Genomic DNA, 18,969 nt, shown 5'->3' on the forward strand with positions numbered 1-18,969 from the left:
TTAGGAAACCAAGGAACAAATTATTATTATTATTATTTTTTTTTTTTTAGAGACAGAGTCTCACTATGTCACCCTCAGTTCACACCCTCAGCTGTGGCATCACAGCTCACAGCAACCTCAAACTCTTGGGCTTAAGCAATTCTCCTGCCTCAACCTCCCAGTAGCTGGGATTATAGGCACCTGCCACAAGGCCCGGCTATTTTTCTGTTGCAGTTGTCATTGTTGATTTCAACTGGCCAGGCTGGATTCCAACCCTCCAGGCTTGGTGTATGTGGCTGGCACCGTAACCACTTTGCTACGGGTGCTGAGCCAGGAACAAATGATTCTTAACTAAGCAACATTTCCCATATTTGTTAAACTCTTCTAAATAACTTTAATACCAGCATAAAAATGTTAAGAAAATATTGTGGAATGGATTTCTTTCCCATGTTTCAAAGGATAGTTACTTCATCAGGGCACCAGTAAATTAAAATCCATTGTCTTCCATGGTCTCTGTGCCATCAGCCAAGCTTGTCATGGAGCCCATGATATGGTCAGCACAGAAAGCTAGTGGGAAGGTACAGGGAGGGGATTGTTTCATCCAAGGTCATTTTGTTATAACATTGATGAAAAAAAATCACTTCCTGGCCCAGAATGTCCTCCCCATGTCTGCATGGTTTTTTTTTTATGGATACTCTGGTTTTCTATATCCTAGAGATGTGTATGGTAGGTTCACTACACCCAGCTAATTTTTCTATTTTTAGTAGAGACAAGGTCTCGCCTTGCTCAGGCTAGTCTGGATCTCCTGACCTCAAGCAATCCTCCTGCTTCAGCTTCCCAAAGTGCTAGGATTACAGGCATGAACCATCGCTCACGGCCCACTTCATTCTTTTTGATAGCTGATGTATTCCATGGCATGTGTAAATATATACAACACACAGTCTTTATCCGCTCATTAGCTGCTGAGCACTTAAATTGATTCCATGTTTCAGCACTTGTGAATTGTGCTGTGATGAATATTCAGTACAGGTGTCTTTTTAATGTAATGACTTCTATTCCTTTGGGTAGATACCCAGTAGTGGGATTGCTGGATTGAATGGTATAGCTATTTTATTTCTTTGAGGACTCTCCATATTGTTCTCCATGGAGGCTGTACTAATTAACACCACCACCCCCTCCCCCCGGCAGTATATAAGTGGTCTCTTTTTGCTGCGTGCACACCATCGATTGTTTTTTACTTTTTTTTTTTTTTTTTTGTAGAGACAGGGTCTCACTTTTATGGCCCTTGGTAGAGTGCCGTGGCTTCACACAGCTCACAGCAACCTCCAACTCCTGGGCTTAAGCGATTCTCTTGCCTCAGCCTCCCGAGCAGCTGGGACTACAGGCGCCTGCCACAACGCCCGGCCATTTTTTGGTTGCAGTTTGGCCGGGGCCGGGTTTGAACCCGTCACCCTCGGTATATGGGGCTGGCGCCTTACCGACTGAGCCACAGGTGCCGCCCTGTTTTTTACTTTTTAATAATGGCCATCTGACGGGGTAAGGTGGTATCTTATTGTGGTTTTAATTTGCATTTCTCTGATTAGTGATGTTGACCAATTTTCATATATTTTTTGGCCATTTTTGTATCTTCTGAAAAAATCTGTTGTCTTCTGGCCACTTTTGATAGGGTTATTTGATTTTTTATTGCTAATTTGTTTGAATCTTTATAAATTTTGGATGTTAGTCCTTTGTTGGATGTATAATTTGTGAATATTTTCTCCCATTCTGTAGGTTTTCCACTCTGTTGATTATTTATTTTGCTATAAAGAAACTTTTTAGTTTAATTAAGTCCTGTTTATTTAGTTTTGTTTTGCTGTATTTGCTTTTGGGGTCTTAGTCATAAATTCATTACCTAGGCCAGTATCCAGAAGAGTTTTTCTTATGTTTTCTTCTGGAATTTTTATAGTCTCAGGTCTTACATTTAAATCTTTAATACATCTTTTTTATTTTATTTTTTGAGACAGAGTCTCACTTTGTCACCTTTGGTAGAGTGCCATGGTGTCATAACTCACAGCAACCGCAAACTCTCGGGCACAAGTGATTCTCTTGCCTCAGCCTCCCAAGTAGCTGGGACTACAGGTGCCTGTGACAATGCCCAGCTATTTTTAGAGACAGGGTCTCACTCTCGCAGATTTTGATCTCCTGAACTCAGGCAATCCACCTGCCTCAGCCTCCCAGGGTGCTAGGATTAAAGGCATGAGCCTCCCTGCCAGACCAAAATCTTTAATACATCTTGAGTTAATTTTTGTATATGGTAAGCTATAAGGATCCAGTTTTATTCTGCATTGTGACTATCCAATTTTCCCATCACCATTTATTGAATAGGGCATCATTTTTGCAGTGTATGTTTTTCTCTACTTTGTCAAAGATCAGTTGGTTGTAGCTATATAGTTTTATTTTTGAGTTCCCTATTCAGTTACATTGATCTATTTTTAAACCAGTACCCTGCTGTTTTTGTTACCATAGACTTGTAGTACAATTTAAAGTCTGGTAATGTAATGTGTCCAGATTTGTTCTTTTTGCTTAGGATTGCTTTGGCTATTTGGGCTCTTTGTTGATTCCATATGAAATTTAGGATGATTTTTTTCTAGTTCTTTGAAAAATAAGGTAGTTGTTTTGATGGGAATTGCCCTGAATCTGTAAATCACTTTGGGTGGTACAAATATTTTAACAATATTGATTCTTCTAATCCATGAGCATATGATGTTTTTCCATTCGTCTATGTCATCTATGATTTATTTCATCAGTGTCTTGTCGTTCTCCTTATAGAGATTTTTCACCTCCTTGATTAAATAATTTTTAGGTATTTTATTTTCTTTGTAGCTATTATAAATGGTATTGAGTTCTTGATTTGACTCTCTACTTGACTATAATTAGTGTTAGAAATGCTACTGATTTGTATACATTAATTTTATAATCTGAGACTTTACTGAGTTTATCAATTCCAGGAGTCTTTTGGAGGAGTCTTTACGATTTCCCAGATAAAAGATCCCATCATAAGCAAACAGGGATAGTTTAACCTCTTGTTTTTTATTTAGATGCCCTTTATTTCGTTCTCTTGCCTGATTGTTTTGGCTAGGACTTCCCGTACTATGTCAAATAGAAATGTTTATAGTGGGAATCTTTGTCTTGTTCTAGTCCTTTGGGGAACTACTTTCAATTTTTTCTCATTCAGTATGAGGTTGGCTGTGGGCTTGTTATATATGGCTTTTATAATTTTGAGGTATGTTTGCTCTATGCTTACTCTGTTGAGGGCCTTTATCATGAAGGGATGCTGAATTATATTGAATGCCTTTTCTGCATCTATTGAGATGAACATACGGTTTTTGTTTTTAACATTTAATATTTAAATGCGAAGCACATTTATTGATTTGTGTATATTGAACCCATCCTTGTACCCTGGGAAGAAATCTACTTGATCATGGTAAATTATATTTATAATGGGCTGTTGGATTCAGTTTGCTAGTGTTTTGTTGAGAATTTTTGCACCTATGTTCATGAGGGATATTGTTCTGTAGTTTTCTTATTACATCCTTTCCTGGTTTGGAATCAGGGTGATACTGGCTTCATAGAATGAGTTAGGGAGGAATTCCTCCTTCTCAATGTTATGGAACAGTTTCAGTAAGATAGGTTCTTCTTTGCAGGTCTGGTAGCATTTGCCTGTGATTCTGTCTGCTCTTGGGCTTTTACTCATTGGGAGATTTTTAATTACTGTTTCCTTCTTGCCACTTGTTATTGGTCTGTTCAGGATTTCTATTTCCTCCTGATTCAAGCTTTGGAGGTTGTATGTTTCCAAAAAATAATCTATTTCCTCTAGATTGTCCTAGTTTGTGTACACTGAAGTTTTCATAGTAGTCTTGGATGATCTTTTCTATTTCTATAATATTTGTTGTAATATCTCCTTTAAAGTTTCCAATTGTGCTTTCTGCCTGTGGACACTGCCGAGGAAGCATCATTAAAGTCTCTCTTCCCACTGCTGTCATGTCTAAGCCAGAGTCTCCTAAAGAGCCAGAACAGCTACTGAAGCTATTCATCGGAGGGTTGAGCTTTGAAGCGACTGATGAGAGTCTGAGGAGCCATTGTGAGCAATGGGGAGCGCTCACAGACTGCGTGATAATGAGCGATCCAAACACCAAGCGCTCCAGGGGCTTTGGGTTTGTCACATAGGGCACCATGGAGGAGGTGGATGCAGCAGTGAATGCAAGGCCACACAAAGTGGATGGAAGAGTTGTGGAACCAAAGAGAGCTGTTTCCAGAGAAGATTCTCAAAGACCCGGTGCCCACTTAACTGTGAAAAAGGTCTTTGTTGGTGGCATTAAAGAAGATACTGAAGAACATCACTTAAGAGACTATTTTGAACAGTATAGGAAAATTGAAGTGATTGAAATCATGACTGACCGAGGCAGTGGCAAGAAGAGGGGCTTTGCTTTTGTTACGTTTGACGACCATGATTCTGTGGATAAGATGGTCATTCAGAAAAACCATATTGTGATGGCCACAACTGTGAAGTAAGGAAAGCCCTGTCAAAGCAAGCTGTGGCTAGTGCTTCATCCAGCCAAAGAGGTCGAAGTGGTTCTGGAAACTTTGGTGGAGGTGGTGGAGGTGGTTTTGGTGGAAACGACAGCTTTGGCCATGGAGGAAACTTCAGCGGTCGTGGTGGCTTTGGTGGCAGCCATGGTGGTGGTGGATATGGTGGCAGTGGGGATGGCTACAATGGATTTGGTAATGATGGAAGCAATTTTGGAGGTGGTGGAAGTTACAATGATTTTGGCAATTACAACAATCAGTCATCAAATTTTGGACCCATGAAGGGAGGAAATTTTGGAGGCAGAAGCTCTGGCCCTTATGGTGGTGGCAGCCAATACTTTGCCAAACCACGAAACCTAGGTGGCTATGGTGGTTCCAGTAGCAGCACTAGCTATGGCAGTGGCAGAAGGTTTTAATTATTCCCAGGAAACAAAGCTTAGCAGGAGAGGAGAGCCAGAGAAGTGACAGGGAAGCTACAGGTTACAACAGATTTGTGAACTCAGCCAAGCACAGTGGTGGCAGGGCCTAGCTGCTACAAAGAAGACATGTTTTAGACAATACTCATGTATATGGGCAAAAAACTCGAGGACTATAATTGTGACTAATTGTATAACAGGTTATTTTAGTTTCTGTTCTGTGGAAAGTGTAAAGCATTCCAACAAAGGGTTTTAATGTAGATTTTTTTTTTTTTGCACCCATGCTGTTGATTGCTAAATGTAATAGTCTGATCATGATGCTGAATAAATGTGTCTTTTTTTTTTTTAATGTGCTGTGTAAAGTTAGTCTACTCTGAAGCTATTTTGGTAAACTTTCCAAAAGTGTGAAGCTAGAATTCTTTCAGGGTGATGCCAGGTTCTATTTGAAATTCATTTACAACCTGCTCGGGTGAAGAAGCCATTGTCTTCAGAAACCTTGGTGTAGTTGAACTGAGGGTTACTGTTGTGACCTGAAGCTCACCATTTAAAGGGGTCATCCAAGGAAAATCATGGAATTACTGGTTATAAAGGTGATTGTTGGCATATCCTATGCAATATATCTAAATTGAATAATGGTACCAGATAAAATTACAAATGAGAATGAAGCTTGTGTATCTACCATTATCATGTGTAATCAATAAACGATTTAATTCTCTTGAAAAAAAATAAAATTTCCAATTGAGCTTATTTGAATCCTTTCTCTTCCTGGTTAGCTATTTTTTTATCCTTTGAAAGAAACAACTTTTCATTTCATTGATTCTTTGCATATTTTCTTTTTTGGTTTCAATTTCATTTAGTTCTGCTCTGATCATCTTTATTTTCTTTTCCTACTAGCTTTGTTATTATTTTTTTAGTTCCTTGAGGTATGACATTAGGTTGTTAATTTGTGATCTTTCTATCTTTTTGATGTAGGTATTTAATACTTTGAACGGTATCCCAGAGATTTTTGTGTCACTCTTGTCATTCAAATAAAACAATTTTTATATCCATCTTGACTTCCTCACTGACTTAAAGATTGTTCAGCAGCAGGTTGTTTAATTTCCATGTATTCATGTGTCTTTAAGAGTTCCTTTGGAATTGACTTCTAATTTTATCCCTTTGTGATCTGAGAAGGTACACAGTATGATTTTGGGTTTTTAAAATTTACCAAGACTTGTTTTATGGCTAATGGATATTTAAAAATTTTTAAATTTGCTGAGACTTGTTTTGTGGCCTATATGTCTGATCTTTCTCAGAAAATGTGTTAAGAATGTATATCCTGCAGTTTTGGGGTAGACTATTCTGTAAATGTTCAGTCTACCTTTTTTCTAGCATCCCATTTAAGTTGAGTGTTTCTTTGTTGATATTCTGCCTTTATGATCTGCCCAGTTCTGTCAGTGGAGTGTTAAAGTCCCCCACTATTATTATGTTGTTGTTTATTTCTTAAGTCTAGTAGTATTTGTTTTATGAATCTGGATGCTCTAATTATATATATATGTATTATATATGTATTTATATATTATGTATTTATAAATATTTATAAATATTTTTATACAAAAATATTTACAAATATATTTTATTTATAAATATATTTATAAATATATTACATATAAAATACATATATAAAATATATACATTATATATAATTATATATGTATATTATATATTATATGTGTATGTAATTATATATATTTAATATATAAAATACATATATAATTATATGTAACATAACATATACATATATGTATGACATATGTATACAATTACATATGTATTTATATATATAAAATATATAAAAAAACACATAAAATACATAGACACTCATGTATATTTTATATATATACACATACATACATATGTTTATTTTTTAATTTTTATTTATTTTTATTATTATTTTTTTATTGGGGATTCATTGAGGGTACAATAAGCCAGGTTACACTGGTTGCAATTGTTAGGTAAAGTCCCTCTTGCAATCATGTCTTGCCCCCATAATGTGTGACACACACCAAGGCCCCACCCCCCTCCCTCCGTCCCTCTTTCTGCTTTTCCTCCCCCCCATAACCTTAATTGTCATTAATTGTCCTCATATCAAGATTGAGTACATAGGATTCATGCTTCTCCGTTCTTGTGATGCTTTACTAAGAATAATGTCTTCCACTTCCATCCAGGTTAATATGAAGGATGTGAAGTCTCCATTCATACATATGATTATTATAATCACTATTTTTGCCTTTTTTTACTATTGTGGGGTTAAAGTCTATTTTATCTAATATAAGAATACTTATTCCAGTGCTCGCTTCGGCAGCACATATACTAAAATTGGAACGATACAGAGAAGATTAGCATGGCCCCTGCGCAAGGATGACATGCAAATTCGTGAAGCGTTCCATATTTAAAAAAAAAGAATACTTATTCCTTCTTGCTTTTTGTTTCCATTTGCAAGGAATATTTTTTCCCACACCTTTATCTTGAGTCTATATGGATTTTTGTGTGTTAAATGCATTTCTTGGAGATAGCATGTATTTAGGGTGTGTGTGTGTGTGTGTGTTCATTCCACCAATATAGATCTTTTAAGTGGAGCATTTAGACCATTTACACTGAATGGTCCACTTACACTATTAATACATGAAATATTGTACCAGTCATCAAGTTGATTGCTATGTAATTGCCTTATTTTCTTCTTTGTATTACTGTTTTTTATGAGCCGTGACTTTTTACTTTTAGTTTTTACACTGCTGGGTATCAGTTGTTCCCTGAATATGGGACTTTTAAGCATTTCTTATAGGTCAGGTCTAGTGGTAACAAATTCCCTTAGTGTTCGCTTCTCTCAAAAAGACTTTATTTCTCCTTCATCTATGAAACTTCGTGCTGCAGGATAAAAAATTTCTCAGTTGAGTTATTATGTTGAGGAAGACTAAAAATAAGGCCCCATTTCCTTCTCGCTTATAAGGTTTCAAACTCTGTGAAGTCTATTAGTCTGAAGAGTTTTCCTTTTTAAGTTTCTTGATGCTTTTATCTTGTAGCTTGTTGTATTTTCTCCTTCACTTTGACTTTGTCCAGTTGATAACTAGGTACCTCAGAGATGTCCTTTTTGCAATGAATCTTCTAGGAGTTTGAATACCTTCTTGTATCTATCTGTATGTCTAAATCTCTAGCAAGATCGAGGAAGTTTTCTCCATTGTTCCTTCAAGTAGTAGTAGGTTTTCTATGCTTTTTGCTTTTTCTTCTTCTTTCTTCCTTTGGGATACCTATTAATTCTGATGTTGGCTGTTTTACATAGTTTCATAATTCTTGAAAACTGTTCATTCTTGATTTTTTTTTTTTTTTTTTGAAACAGAGTCTCACTTTGTTACCCTTGGTAGAGTGTCATAGCATAGGTCACAGCAACCTAAAACTCTTGGGCTCAAGTGATTCTCTTGCCTCAGTCTCCCGAGTAGCTGGGATTACAGGCACCTACCACAAAGCCAGGCTATTTTCAGAGATGAGGTCTTGCTCTGGCTCAGGTTGGTCTTGAACCTGTGAAATCAGGCAATACACCTGCCTCAGCCTCCCAGAGTGCAAGGATTACAGAGTGAGCCACCATGCCCGGTCTTCTTGATTATTTTTTCTTCATTTTTGACTGACTGGATGAATTCAAAAGCCTTATCTTCAAGCTGTGAACTTTTGTCTTGTGCTTGGTCTACTCTGTTGTTAACTTTCTACTTTTTTTTACTTCTCTAAAGGAACCTTCACTTCCAGAAGTTCTGTTATTTATTTTTTGAACTTTATATCTCTTTAGAAAATTTTTCATTCATGTCCTGATTTTTTTTTTTGTCTTGTTTCTTTGTGTTGGTTTTCAACTTTCTTGTCAATCCCATTGAGCTTACTTGTGATCCATATTTTGAATTCTGTATCTGACATTTCAAGAATTTCTTTTTGATTGGGTTCCAATGTTAGAGAGCTAGTGTGATCCTTTGGAGGTGTTGAATCACATTGGTTTATTCACATTGCTGGAGTTCTTAGGCTGGTTCCTTCTCATGTGGAACCCACCAGCCTCGGCATATGTGGCCAGCACCCTATCCACTGAGCTATGGGCACCACCCATAAATCAAATGCTAATATAATTAAAACACTTTGAGATAAATCCAGAGAAAATCCTGCTTATATCTCCAGACAAGGATGCTAATGTTATTTGATATTTAGCATTTGGTTGTTTTTTACCTGAGAGACATATTTTGAATTGGGCACATTTCTCCCTAATGTACTTTGACCCTTGACATTGCTGCCTTTGATTTGACTCCATCAGGATGTATGTTTAGTATGGGCAGGGATCACATTGCTCTTACTCATCTTTGTAATGCCAATGAACAGTACAGTAGCTGGCATGTTGTAAGTGTTTAATAAATATGCTGGAAAGTAAATGAAAAATTGTGAGACTAGATTGATCAAGTCAAGATCAAAGCAGGATTTCTACAGTTCTGTAAATAATTTGATGTGTTAAGTATTTGCATTATTCTAACAAGTCCTTTCAGACTCTCCTTATAATTATGGTTTTGATAAAGGGACAGAAGTGAGTTACAATGACTCCACAACCAGACAATTGAGTGAATGGCACTCTACCTCTTCATTTGATAAAGACTAGTAGAAAGCTCAGAAGTCTGGCTAAGAGTAAGACTCTGTTACAGAGAAAACTTGAAGAGCCTTGCTGAAGTGTAATGACTTTAGAACTTACACCACTTATCTTTTAAAAATGTAATTATTCTAGAACCTACCACTTAATCCCTAAGCCAGAACACCAACCAAAACTTAATCTACACGTGTGTTCTTTTCCATTCCAAGCTACTACATATACTACTTACATACCAGCAGCACTGTGCTTGTTAGAAGTACAGAATTCTAAGCCCTAGCCCAGACTACTGAATCAGAATCTGAATTTTTTTTATTTTTTATTAAATCATAGCTGTGTACATTAATGCGATCATGGGGCACCATACACTGGTTTTATATACCATTTGACATATTTTTATCACACTGGTTAACATAGCCTTCCTGGCATTTTCTTAGTTATTGTGTTAAGACATTTATATTCTACATTTAGTAAGTTTCACATGTACCCTTGTAAGATGCACCATAGGTGTAATCCCACCAATCACTTTCCCCCCTCTCCCCTCCCTCTTTCTCTCCCCCTTCCCCATATTCTTAAGTTATAACTGGGTTATAGCTTTCATATGAAAACCATAGTTTCATCAGAATCTGAATTTTTAATAAGATCTCCCAGATGCTTTGTATGCTCAATGAAGTTTGAGAAGTACTGTACTAACACAACAGATTTAGAATCATAAGGCCTTCATAATTTGTCATGATCATTTTTGGAATACAAAGTGACTATGAATGAAACATTTCAAGTGAAAAAATGACAGAATTACAAAACTATGTAAGTAACAAACTATCAAAAATGAGCAGGTTAGTTAAAAAAAACCAACCCAAATAGAATGTCTGAAATAGAAAAAATGTAATTGTTAAAGAAATACTCAAGCAATGTTATAAAACAAATCAAATACAAAGTCTGTTGTTTGCTGTTTCAGCTGTTCTGAGCATTATTTATTTTTTGAAAAGGCAAAAGTTGGATATGATTTTTCAGCTATTTCTGAGTAAGTCAAATATAAACTGACATCTTTCCCCAAAACACATTAGAAAAGATTAATAGAGAAATCTTATTTTCTGGGAAGCTTTGGACTTAATTAAAGATACCCTTTTAGGGCAGCGCCTGTGGCTCAAAGGGGTAGGGCGCCAGCCCCATATGCCAGAGGTGGTGGGTTCAAACCCAGCCCTGGCCAAAAACCGCAAAAAAAATTAAAAAAATAAAATAAAAATACCCTTTTATTTCACGTACATTGTAGATGAACATTTATGTACCCAGGGATAAAGCTTTGGGCTTAGAACTGGAACTAATATAAGTGTTCTCTAACATGGGCCCTTGTCAAGTTCCACATTATTTCCAAGTGTACTATTAATAACTTAGGTTCTACCAGAGAATCTCTCAACTCCAATCTCTCAGCAGAATTCTGACCTACAGGATAGTCCTTCTTAGAGTGGGAGAAAGGGACAGTTTTCACAGTTACCCTCAACTTACACAGCATCCAGCTTTGTCCCATTGAAAGCAAGTCCTTGAATCGAAGTAAAGCCATTGTTGTACAGTTTTCTGCAACCAATGAAGAGAAAAGAAATCAGTGACCTGTGAGAAATGGCGCTGGCCCTTTTCTGAAGGGTTGGGCTTTATTTCTTCAGTGTCAGAATTGTGTATAAAGGTTCTGCAGTCCTGCATATGCACACCTCAAGAAAACTTTATAGTATGTCTTCTTTGAGATATAAGATAATATTTCTCAGTTTGAATGTCCATCCTCCAGACTTAGCAGCTACTAAATTTAAGCTGTTTCTCAGAAGCAGATTTACTTTGAGGTACAAAGATTTGCCACCATTAAGGATTTTTTTTTTTTTTTTGTAGAGACAGAGTCTCACTTTATAGCCCTCGGTAGTGTGCTGTGGCCTCACACAGTTCACAGCAACCTCCAACTCCTGGGCTTAAGCGATTCTCCTGCCTCAGCCTCCCGAGTAGCTGGGACTACAGGCGCCCGCCACAACGCCCGGCTATTTTTTGGTTGCAGTTTGGCCGGGGCCGGGTTTGAACCCGTCACCCTCGGTATATGGGGCTGGTGCCCTATCGACTGAGCCACAGGCGCCGCCTACCATTAAGGATTTTAAAAGAATGTTCTGCATACATTCAGAAAAAGAGGTCTTAGGTAATAGTTAAACCCAGTGTCAATAGTGTAGGAGGAACTGCAGTTTCTTAAAACAAATGTTTTGAAAGACATTCATCTGAATGTATATGTTTTATTTTTTTATTTAAAATGTTACTTCGCATTTGCATTTTATCAACCTTTTTATCCTTAGGGCTTATCATAGATCAAATGCTTAATGGTTGTGGGCTAAATTAAATTCAAGCTTACAGACAAATCTAAGAAGGTAGACAGCCCAGGCCCTTTTGTGGAAATGTTAATATTTTAACTTTTTGCTACACTTCTGCAACTAATTAAGTCATGACAATGATTCCAGGGGGCCAGTCTGAAATGTTATCACTTGCATTTCTTAGTGAAGTTGCTGAGACAGGGAGGTGATTTGCCAAATACACATGAGTCTAGAACTGTTGAGAATCAGGATCTCTAACCCCAAATACAGTTCTTCTCACTCACCAAAATCATACATCCCTTCTGCAGGAGAAGAAGCCCCAGCTTTGGGACCTCTGAACTGTATGCTAATGTATAGGGGTTATTGGAGGTTATTTGCACAATCTGGCACAGCTAATGGGAACTCCTGGTGGCAGTTGTAGGGAAACTTTGAAAACTGTAGTAACCTACAACATGTAGATTCTGGCAACACGTTAAGAAGTATACAGGATGTGGAGAAAAGGGAACACTTTTGCACTGCTGGTGGGAATGCAAATTAATACATTCCTTTTGGAAAGAGATATGGAGAACACTTAGAGATCTAAAAATAGATCTGCCATTCAATCCTGTAATCCCTCTACTGGGCATATACCCAGAAGACCAAAAAGCACATCATAACAAAGATATTTGTACCAGAGTGTTTATTGCAGCTCAATTCATAATTGCTAAGTCATGGAAGAAGCCCAAGTGCCCATCGATCCACGAATAGATTAATAAATTGTGGTACATGTACACCATGGAATATTATGCAGCCTTAAAGAAAGATGGAGACTTTACCTCTTTCATGTTTACATGGATGGAGCTGGAACATATTCTTCTTAGTAAAGTATCTCAAGAATGGAAGAAAAAGTACCCAATGTACTCAGCCCTACTATGAAACTAATTTAGGCTTTTCACATGAAAGCTATAATCCAGTTACAACCTAAGAATAGGGGAAGGGGGAAAGGGAGGGGAGGGAGGGGGGACGTGGGTAGAGTGAGGGGGATTGGTGGGATTACACCAGTGGTGCACCTTACAAGGGTATATGTGAAATTTGGTAAACGGTCTGTGAAGCTAGTGAATGATGCCCCATGATCATATCAATGTACACAGCTAAGATTTAATAAAAAAAAAATATACAGGACAGTCCAAATTAAGTATAAGACCAGGCTCTGCTGCTTAATAGCTGGATGAACCTGAGAATTTCTCAACCTTTCTTGTCCTCAATTTCCTTAGCTCTAAAAATATGATAATACCTAGTCAAAAGTTGCTGAGAGGATCAATTAACTCTGTTTAAGAGAGTGAAGGCTATTTATGAAATGATCATGTTCGAAGAAGTATCCTAACACCTGAAATTTTATCCAATATAGGTAGTTTGGGGAACTGAGAATCTCCTGGTTTTGTTCACGTAGGTCTATGTGGAGTTTTTTGTTTGTTTGTTTGTTTTGTCTATTACATAGTTTAATTTCTATTTAATTAAATTAATTAATTAATTTCTATTTAATTTCTATTTCTATTTAATTTCTATTTCTATTCACCCAGGACACCTTAATTTACTAAGGTGTCCTGGGTGAAGATTGCAATATAACAGAAACAGGCACAAAGGTTGGAAAAAACTCTTAATGGATAAGCAATATATATGTTTCTGAACTAGAGCTCTTTATGAAGATGTGGGAATTATGCATTTGGCATTTTTGTTTTCCCAAGGTTTTTTCTTTCTGTCTTTCTTTCTTTCTTTTTTTTTTTTGAGAATTCTGCTCATTAGATGTGTTTTTTGTTTGAATTTATTCCAGAGATTAAATAAAACTCTCAATGAACAAATAGGGCTTGAAAAGGGAAAACAGTAAAGAAAGACAAAAGGATTATAAACTTTGATCGAAACTGTATCCTACCTGGAATATGAGTACAAACTCTCCAGTTGAAACATGTATCCTTTCATATGGATAGTTTTTTAAAGCAAGAGCTTCAAAAAAGCAAACAATTTTGTGGAAATGTAGAAATAATCATGTGAAAAGATAATGAATAACCCATCCCTCCCCTTCTCTACATGTCGGAAAATATGAGGTCTCTTCACTCAGATGTATACCAGATGTCTACTGGGCCCCTTGCTGAGTTAGGTGTGGAGCAATGATCTATCTACTTCCCCTTCAAAGACTGCTTGAGATTTAGAGTCCTTAGAAAAAAGCTGAAAGGTAAACTAACTGTTCTTTTTGATGGGTGCTGAAGGCACAGTGGAAACCTTTGCAGAGAAGGGAAATGGCCTTGGAGTTTGGGTTTGAGCAAGCTAAGAGCCTAGGTCTTTTCTGTACAGTAAAAATAAATGGTGGCTGAGAAGGAGACTGTTGTTTTTTTAAGAAAGTCCACTTTGTGTTGTGAGAAGGATTAGCTTAGATACTCCATGGTGTATGGAGTCTCAGAAGTTAAAATATTATAGCTTCATAGGGTCAAATTGATAGACTTGGAATGGCTTGGAAAACAACCCCTTAGAAGAACTGTGAGGCTTGGATCGATTTTTTTTTTTTGGGGGGGGGAGAAGTAATTCCACGAAGTTTATATCAGATACTATGTAAAGACCCCCCTGAATATTGTGTGAGCTAAGTGAGGGAGCTGGAGTGACAGGCAAGGCAACCTCCTCTCCCCCACTAGGCCCAAACTTGGGAAGTGATACCGAAAACACAAGGGATCCTCCAGGAGTAGCCCCAACTCTACTCTGAGCTAATACAGTGAGAGAAGAATCAACCAGCTTGGAGAATTAATTTATCTTTTATACCTCTATTAGATCTTCTCCATTAGAATATTTTGTGAATATCCCCCATTAAGTATCTACTTTTGCCTCTCTAAAGAGCAGAACCCACTCAAGCTCTGGACATGATGACGTATAGTGGAACTCTTCCATTCAGGAGCTTGACAATAGTTGGCAATGACCAATTTGAAAGTGTGTGCTGAATTTTGAAAATCCCTCAGTAGCACCACTTTTATAACTCAGTGACCTTAGAAAAGTCACTTAAATTTGCTTAAACCTCAAGTTATTCTCTGTAGAAACCAGATACTTGATTACAAAATATTAGACCATAAGACCTGAAGGCCAAATCTGGTCCACAGCCTGTTTCTCTCTCTCTTCTTTTGGTTTTAATAAAATTTGAGATACTGAGCATAAGAGTACAGCAACAGCTTAGGCAAGAGTGGGATTACCAGTTGGTCCCCACCTCCCCAGGTCAGGGAGATGGTGGTCTCATGCCAACAGCTGCAACTCCTATCAACACCCCGGGGGTGGCTTGGGGGTAGGCATAAGGGTAGGAGGAAGCTCCTGAGGCTCAGAAAGTGCTTACTTCTGTCTTTTTCCCATTCCCTTCCCAGCAAAGCCTAGCTGGCCTGGGGCAGCACAGAAGCCCCAGAAGAGTGAGAGGGAGGTAGATGGGAACAGCACACCAAGGTGGAGAGGAACCTCACCCCTCCAAGCCTACAACTCCCCATTGAATTCATAGCACAGAAAACACCTCTAGACCACCAACCCCAAGGGAAGGTATGCAGAGTCCAGGGTCCAAAGGGGCAGGAGGTGAGAGATGGGCAGGGGCCGTGAAGACCACAGCAAGCTTGCAGGGAGGTGGCAGAAACTTCTTCCTACTCATGGGAGGAGACAATGGGAACACAAAGCTGCCAATACACTAGTCTCTCCAACTTTCTAAAAGCTCTGCCTGTTTCTATAAATAAAACTTATTTGGAACACAGACACATGCTCATTGGTGCATATATTGGCCATAGAGTGACAGCCTTGAGCAAGTTGCTACAGAGGTCACATGGCTTGTAAATGTTAACTGGCCTTGTGCATAAAAAGTATACCAACAACTGCCATGAGGAAATCCCCTTACCTTGTCACCTAAACCCTTTTGTAGTCTACATTGGACCATACCATAAGGCAATTCTCTTTTTTAATTATGTGAAATCCTTTGTAGATTAGAGTACATATTATAAGGTAGTGTGGTTCTTAGATGGTCTATAAAAATATGGCAATGGCTCAAAACAAAATTCACTTGTTAGCAGGAATCAAACTGGCAATACTCACAGTGTCAAGGTTTCATTGCACAGTCCCTGAAAAGCATTCACAGGGATTGTGGTCATGTAAGGGTTGTCTGTGATTTCACTGCAAGAAAGGAGGACAAAAACACTTGATGAAAAAATCCTTTCCTCCTGGAGCTAAGCTTTGCTGCACATATGCACTTAAATAAGTAAACTCACACTGTTTAGCTTAATCACACTTGTTTTTGAGTTTTATTTTAACCACTGGTGGCTCAGAAGTCTGGTGCGGTGGTGAAAGCTGTCCTAGATGGAGATGCACCTAGAGCCCCAAATGTGTGGACATCCAGGAAGATTTGGGTGTGGGCTGAGGTCCCTGACTTTAGTCTCAACTCAAGAGAAGCAGCAAAATATGTGAGGTTTTTCCTGAATCTTGACACTTTGTCCATAATGACTAGTTTTCTACATGCATGGAATCTTTAAGAAGGTCGGGAGAGAGTTGTTTTCTGCTTTGTTGAAGGTCAGTTGGTTGTAGGTAGTCGGTTTGTATCTAGGTTCTCTAGTCTGTTCCATTCGACTATGTCTCTATTTTTGTAGCCGTGCCATGCTGTTCTGGTTATTGTAGTCTTGTAGTATAGTCTAAAGTCTGCATTTCATTTCATGATGATTACTAAAATGTCCTCCACATGCCAAACCATGACAGGCAGATGCTCCTTGAAAACTTTTCAACACTGATCTAGTTTATGGAAGACTACTTATATTTTGAACTGAGCTCTTCCACAGTGAAAGAACATGATTAGTTTTTTCTAGAAAACCCTCAACAGTTCAAAGCCTATCACTCCACCTTTTGCTCACTCTAGTGCAAGCTCGACTTATAATTCTTTCAGGATATGTCCTATCACTCCTGGACAATTAGGGAATACGATTGATTGGGGCAACAGGTTTTGGAAAAGAGCACACAGCCATGGGTCAGAAGTCAAGGAAGTAGTTTGAATACCACTCCTAACTGCTCCTGGGAACTCTGCTCAGACAAAATACTTATGTTTTCTATTCCTTAGTCTCCTCATTTTCCTCATTGGAAAGGCAATGACTTCCTTCTTTTACTTTATATAAGGTATTTGAGTGGATCAAATGTGATGCATGAGAAAATGTTTGCAAAGCTATTAAAAACTACATGTAAAATAAGGTATTGTTATCACCAAAATGTTCCTATTTGATCAGTTCCATCAGCAAAAATCCCATAATTTCCTCTTTTTTTTTTTTTTTTGAAACAGAGTCTCACTTTGCTACCCTCAGTAGAGTGCTGTGGCATCACAGCTCACAGGAACCTCAAACTCTTGGGTTCAAGTGATCCTCTTGCCTCTGCCTCCTGAGTATCTGGGACTACAGGTGCCTGCCACAGTGCCCGGCTGTTTTTTAGAGACAGGGTCTGACTCTTGCTCAGGTTAGTCTTGAATTCCTAAGCTCAGGTGACCCACCTTCTCTGGCCTCCCAAAGTGTTAGGATTATAGGTGTGAGCCACCGTGCGCAGCAAATTTCCTCTATTTAAAAAGAAAACAAAGAGAAATTCCTTTTTCTTGATCCAGTGTACCCTAACGACTGAGATATTTTCTGCTCCCTTTTAACAGTAAAATTTCTCAGAAGAGTTTGTTATGGTGGCTCTCTCTAATCCTCCCTCTCCAAGTCTCTCTGGAGCCTACTCCAACCAGACTTCCTCACCCCCCAGCCCTCCATCAGAAATATTCATGTCAGATCACCACTGCCCCATGTTACTCCACCTAATGGCCAGTCCTCAGTCCTTGCCTTACTCCACCCATCATTGCAGTCACACTGATCACTGCTTCCTTCTCCAAACAACTGCTTTATTTGGCTTCAGGTGACCTCCAGGGCTGCCTCCTAGTCTTTGTCAGTGACAAGTAAGGTATTGCCACATGTTCCCTGTGTGCATACTCACAGTATAAAGAACACATCAGTGGAATATACTTTGGTCAGGTCAGGGAATATTCTAAGTCCAGTGTTGAAAATGCCACTAAATCAATGAAAAAAGGAAGAGAAAAAATACAGAATTTAGGTGAGAAAATCAACACATAGCAGGTAGAACAATGTAATAGTTGCACGCATGGCTTCTAAGGTCAGTCTGGAGTCAAATCCTAACTCTTCCACTCAACAACTGAATGAACAGGGGTAAGGTCTGAATCCTGAATGAGAAGATGCTCCCTCCAGTTACAGTAATTCAATCCATTCCACCAGGGTCAATATATCTGTTCTGCTTAGAATACTCTAGGGATTATTTGAACCAACTGGGATTCCTAGAAGTAGGAATTCAGATTTCTTTCCATGTGTGCTATTCCTTTGTTTTAATTGGAAGACATTTTATGTGTGTTGGTGGGGGGCTTAGGGACAGGGAAGATAGGATGACCCAACTTTAATCAGGCTTCCTCTTTCAAACTCTACATTATGTCATATTATTTTTCCAAGAATGGATTTCCTACAGCAGTGACCTGAGAATGCTGCGGCAGCAGTACCATTTTAAAAATATGAGCAGAAAAAGATGAGAATCAGTCAAAGATCATGTCTTCACTTTCCAGATTTTATGCCATCAATGGAAAATGTGCAGATTAAAAGATGCCCTTAAAAAAGTGTGAACATAAAAATGTTCAGGCTCCCGATGGCTTTCAAATTCAGCTGGTCTCACATTTGTTGCAGCTACTAGAATGTAGGAGATAGAGGTAGAAATGTTTCTGAGAGGCTTAGCATGTTGTGGCGTGAGACCTAGGTAATATAAAGCAATGCTTTAGAGAAGGTAATGCTTTAGAGAAGAAAAACCCTAGTTCTGGTTCTGTTGATAGACCTTCTGAGGAAAATTCAGATTGGACTCCTTTTAGAGGGGAAGGCATAGGATTTGGAGGGGTAGCAAGAGCCAGAGGTCTCAAAATGAACAAATGGGACGTTCTAGATAACGAAGGAGAGAGGTGAGACTCTATAAGGTATAT

At 38.3% G+C, this 18,969-nt stretch overlaps 1 protein-coding gene, 1 non-coding gene and 1 pseudogene across 2 annotated transcripts in view; 2 read left to right on the plus strand and 1 right to left on the minus strand.

The window, feature by feature from the left end:
• TSHR (thyroid stimulating hormone receptor) overlaps positions 1–18,969 on the minus strand; it is a 204,199-nt gene that overhangs the window by 48,603 nt on the left and 136,627 nt on the right. The window contains exons 5-7 of the mRNA XM_053603560.1: positions 17,931–18,005; positions 16,026–16,103; positions 11,113–11,181 (exon numbers count right to left, since the gene is read on the minus strand). Coding sequence (XP_053459535.1) covers positions 11,113–11,181; positions 16,026–16,103; positions 17,931–18,005 — 222 coding nt within the window. The remainder of the gene's footprint in view (positions 1–11,112; positions 11,182–16,025; positions 16,104–17,930; positions 18,006–18,969) is intronic.
• On the plus strand, positions 4,000–5,262 carry LOC128594614 (heterogeneous nuclear ribonucleoprotein A1-like; annotated as a pseudogene).
• On the plus strand, positions 7,290–7,396 carry LOC128595010 (U6 spliceosomal RNA). Its single transcript, XR_008382706.1, has one exon. It is a non-coding gene; the product is annotated as a U6 spliceosomal RNA (small nuclear RNA).

Source organism: Nycticebus coucang, chromosome 9, assembly GCF_027406575.1.
Source record: "Nycticebus coucang isolate mNycCou1 chromosome 9, mNycCou1.pri, whole genome shotgun sequence".
Lineage (NCBI taxonomy): Eukaryota > Metazoa > Chordata > Mammalia > Primates > Lorisidae > Nycticebus > Nycticebus coucang.